General features: G+C 43.4%; 1 protein-coding gene across 2 annotated transcripts in view; it reads left to right on the top strand.

Annotated features, from left to right (window-relative positions):
* Plce1 (phospholipase C epsilon 1) overlaps positions 1–4751 on the top strand; it is a 250089-nt gene that overhangs the window by 186254 nt on the left and 59084 nt on the right. For both annotated transcript variants that reach the window (XM_055614080.1, XM_055614081.1), the window contains exons 8-10: positions 550–732; positions 1802–1919; positions 2653–2761. In XM_055614080.1, the coding sequence (XP_055470055.1) occupies positions 550–732; positions 1802–1919; positions 2653–2761 (410 nt within the window). The remainder of the gene's footprint in view (positions 1–549; positions 733–1801; positions 1920–2652; positions 2762–4751) is intronic.

The raw sequence follows: 4751 nt of genomic DNA, 5'->3' as shown, positions 1-4751 counted from the left end.
GATAGATAGATAGATAGATAGATAGATAGATAGATAGATAGATAGATTCAAAAAAAATAAATGCTACAAGGAAATAGATATTAAATGGAAATAAATTTGAGGGGACTCATAAAGGTTGACCCAGACCCTCATATGTGCTAGCCAGTTTCCCCAGAATCATACTTTTCAGAGATTTCTGAAGTACATGCTAGGCAAGCACTCTACCAACTGAACTCTACGCCCAGCCCTTAATTTACAGTCTTAATGAATTTTCCCACAGTGCTAGTTCCTGAATTAACAGGAATTAACAGGATGGGAAGGTTTTTAGCTTATTTTGTTTTGTTTCACCCAGCTGATTGGTTAAAGTACATCGCTGACCCAGGATGTGATCAGGACTACTTGGACACATTCGGACCCCCAACAGGCAGTTCCTAGATTCTGAAACAGATGGGTGGCCAGATCATGTTTCTGTAAACGCCTGAGTTTATCCACTTTGGGAATTTACTGGGACCATTAATGTTTATTCCCTGCTGCTCCTTGCTTGTGTGTTCAGCATATGGTTCTTTGTAGGAGGATGGTCGGTATGAAGGCCCAACCTTGGCTCACGCTGTGGAGTTGTTTGGTGGCAGACGATGGAGCACTAGAAACCCCAGCCCTGGGATGTCAGCAAAGAATGCTGAGAAGCCAAACATGCAGAGAAACAATACCCTGGGCATAAGCGCCACCAAGAAAAAGAAGAAGATGCTCATGAGGGTAGGGTAAACATGTTTAGTAAACATCCTGCCCAGCCTCCAACCGCTACTGTATGCTTTACATTTCCACAAGCCGCCTTAAGTCATTTGAGTTGGGTACAAGGTAAATTAAAAAACAATGGTGACAAGGGCTTGCCAGGTACCATTTGAGCGCCAGCGTCAGTGTCAGGAATCAAGCAAACACCAAGGAGAATCCAAAGTCCTTAAAAATCTGCATCAGTTGTTATTGTTAAATTACCTACAAAATGCTGTATCAGTAGAGAAATGTACAAATATGTGGTCAAAAGGCCGGCAGTAAGGACCTCAGAGCAGCTGACATATGGTGGGTCTTGAAGTATGTGTAGGAGCTTTCCAAACACAGCACAAGGTAAAGCATCTGCCACAGAGGCGAGAGAAAAGAGGTTAAAAGACTTTGCTTTTTCCTAAAGGTACATGTGAGAGGCTAGAGCACCAGTTCCACAGCAGGCCAAGGAGGACTGGAAAAGTAAAGGGTCAGGGCAAGCATGGTGGCTCACTCCTGTAATCCCAGCATGTCAGAGGCCGAGGCAGGAGAATTACAGGAAGCTCAAAGCCAGCCTGGGTTACAGTGAGACATGCCAACCAGAAAGAAAACAGAGAGATCACATGAAGGCCCACAATGAAGGCTGTATATGAAACAAATTAAAATAGTGTTGCACTGTGCCTTATTGAGTATACGATGTATATTTTAATTATGACATAATACACTTGTCTCATAGCTATCTACAATAGTCCTACTCTTTACTCATGGAAGGCTCTTGATGGTTTCACAGAACTTCATTGCTTCTTACTGTGTCCATGCCCAGAGATTCCAGAGTGTGTGTCCTTTTTTTTCAGCCTCCTTAGCTGTGGGGAGTGGGGGGAGGTGACACTGATTCATAGTGAAGGTCACACTGGATTAAAGGACCTGTGATCACCTGGGCAGCCTTAACATAGGTCTTTCAGGTGAGACAATCCTGAAGGACATAGATTAGAAGGCAGAAACCAACCTGAACTAAACATTCAAGAAAAGTAATACAGTGCAGGAGCCATGGTGAAATTTCTGTTCCCAGGGAGAGAGTGGAGAAGTGACTGATGATGAGATGGCAACTCGCAAGGCCAAACTGTACAGAGAGTGCCGAAGCCGGAGCGGCTCTGATCCTCAGGACGGTAACGATCAGGAAGAGTCAGGTAATGCAGCATGCTCACATCGGAACTATTTTGCTTTACTTTTATGGGAGGAAAACATGGATTTGACTTTATGCTGTGGTTTTAATTTGATATTATATAAAAACTCTTTTTTTTTAACATTTCTTTAAAAACGTGTGTATGTGTGTATGTATGCATACACGAACAAGTGTGGGTGGCTTCAGAGGCCAGAAGAGGGCCTCAGATCCCCTGGAGCTGGAGTTACAGGCAGTTGTGAGCTGTCTGATGTGGGTACTACAAATGGAAGTAGAGTCCCCTGTGCTCTTGGCTTCTGAGCCATCTCTCCAGCTCCTGGTGGGAATTCCCAAGAAAATTATTTGTCTTGATGAGATGAGAAACCTAAAAGGTATTTCTACAAGCACACTCTACTTGAAAGAAAATCCTCACTGGCTTGCCACTATTGGTAGATAATATTAGCTGTACAGGGTAAAACTGAGTGAACGTTAGCACTTTTTAAAATATGCCTGGATCTTGTGACCACACCCATGACCAGTCACTTACATATTCCTTGCTGAAGCCTTGGGCATCTGGGTACTTCTTAAGCTCCCAGATGACGCTAGCTTGTAAGCACCTGACAACCTGTCGGATTGGCCCATTCATCAAAGCATGTGTGTGCTTCTTACATAAAAGTCAGTTGTGTGCATTGTTTTGATGATGTTTTTAAGGGAAAGTAGGAGCTAAGTCATCGCGTCTTTTTTTTCTTTGATCCCCACAGAGGCCAATGGCAACACTAACCCTCCCAACCCCCTCCATTCCAGAAGGGCACACTCTTTGACCACGGCTGGCTCCCCCAACTTGGCTACCGGGATGTCATCTCCCATCAGGCCAGTCTCCTCCCCTGTGCTGTCTTCTTCAAACAAGAGTCCATCCAGGTGGGGCCTTAACATGCTAAAACAGGGACTCTCCACAGCACCCCAGCTGTGCAGAAGGGCGTGTGCCTTGCTGTCTGTGCAAAGCCCATCTCTAGATCTAACTCTAGGAAAAGTGGAAACCAGAAGAAAAAAAACCCTAATTAAAAATGATTCTGATTTTCCTCAATCTGTAATCATAGTTTCTCATATGGCTGTAATCCCTTCTAATTGTTAGAGAGAGCAACCCTTCCATGGTCAGAGGCGGTCATGAAAAGCCAAGCTTTGAGTCTCTGAATCTGACTAGCCACTAATCACCTGTAGGCATATAACATCAAGCTTCAATTATTCAAAATTAAGTTAAATTGGAAAACCAGCTCCTTGGCCACAGGTGGCTAATGGCTCCTGAGCTGAATGTTGCAGGTGGAGAACAAGTGTGTCCCTGCAGCAAGTTCTAGCAGATGTACCGCTCTCAGGGCAAATGAACTTGAGAGTAAGCTGCCAGACCTTATTGATAGGTGAAATACAGGTCATCCATTTCTGACACATGATAGGAGTTATGCTTGCCAAGAGAAGTAAATGTAAGTGCTGCAACAAACTGGAGATCTTTATCTAATCCCAAAGCTGGGGTGGTTGCAAATGACCGCATAAGGACCATAAAGACGCCTGTCTTTGCTGGCCACAGCGGCACACACCTTTAATCTCAGCACTTGAGAGGCAGAAATGGAGGCTGGTCTAGCCTACACAGCTAGTTCCAGACTTTCCCAAGCTGCATAGGGAGACCCTGTATCAAAAACAAACAAAAAAATCTACATCTTAGAAACAGAAGTAATAATAAAATGAAAAGCCACCAAAGGGAGCCATAATGCCTCTCCGTACACAACAGCTAAAGAAATGTGGAAGACCCAGGCAGAACCACTGTAAAGCAGGAGCCGTTCACGGTACCACAGAGGAGTGGGTCTCAGCAGACAGACAACTGACTCTGGAAAAGTTATTTCTACACACATGGGCACAGATACAGACATGCTCTTTGAAATTGCTCTCATTTGCTTTCCACTTGCGTTGATGAGAACGCTTTAGTAAATTATCTTTTAAAGTCAAGAGTTCCCTCACACTGAGTGACACAGTTGTTCGTTAGTTTTGTGCATTCAAATCAACAGTTGGTAAAGACGGGCCAAAGTCTAGACAACTCTCCTTGTTACTCTTGCAACTTTCCTGTAAATTCAGATTTAAAATAAAACTAAAAACTCAAAATAGTTGGAATCCTTCATATTTTCAGCCTATGTAAAATCCTGGATATAAAAAATAGACAAATCACCTAGATTAAATGTATTTTCCTTCTATTTAAGTCACTTGTGAGCATGAAAAGGCAGAACAGAGTGAAGGAGAAAATCTTTTGGACAGGAAACTACTGTTCAGGATCCAAAGTCAAAAGGGGGAGGCCCAGTCCCTCCAGAAGAAAGACAGAAGTAACAGCAGCCTGAATGCTCTTAAAGGACAAAGCAAGACTGAGCCCTAAACCTGAAGAGGGAGAGAATAGACATAGAAACAGTCCTATAAGCAGGAGCCAAGGGTGGAGTTGGAAAAGAGGAAGTCAGGAAATTCACTTGAATAAATGCAGTATGTTTCAATGATAAAGAACTATTCATATCTTCCTGAACCTTGTCCCTAAACTGCCCACACCACACGACTGTAAACTATCCCTTTGCGATGCTTTCCCATCCAGACAGGTGACTGTCAGATCTTAACACTAAACAAGTTTCCATGAGTGAACACCGGTAGCAGAATTGAAAGTAGACCTGCTACTCAGTGCTCTTCGTATTAACACTTACGTATTAACACTTACTTCTTACGTATTAACACTTGAGATATCCCCTGGGAGGAAAAATTCTAAGCCTTCCTCAAAAAAGAAAAGAAAAGAAGGAAGGAAGGAAGGAAGGAAGGAAGGAAGGAAGGAAGGAAGGAA

The sequence above is a fragment of the Psammomys obesus genome, unplaced genomic scaffold (assembly GCF_907164565.1).
Source record: "Psammomys obesus unplaced genomic scaffold, mPsaObe1.curated_primary_1811, whole genome shotgun sequence".
Lineage (NCBI taxonomy): Eukaryota > Metazoa > Chordata > Mammalia > Rodentia > Muridae > Psammomys > Psammomys obesus.
Note: the sequence above shows the minus strand (reverse complement) of the source record. Positions and strands in the feature narration are given on the sequence as shown.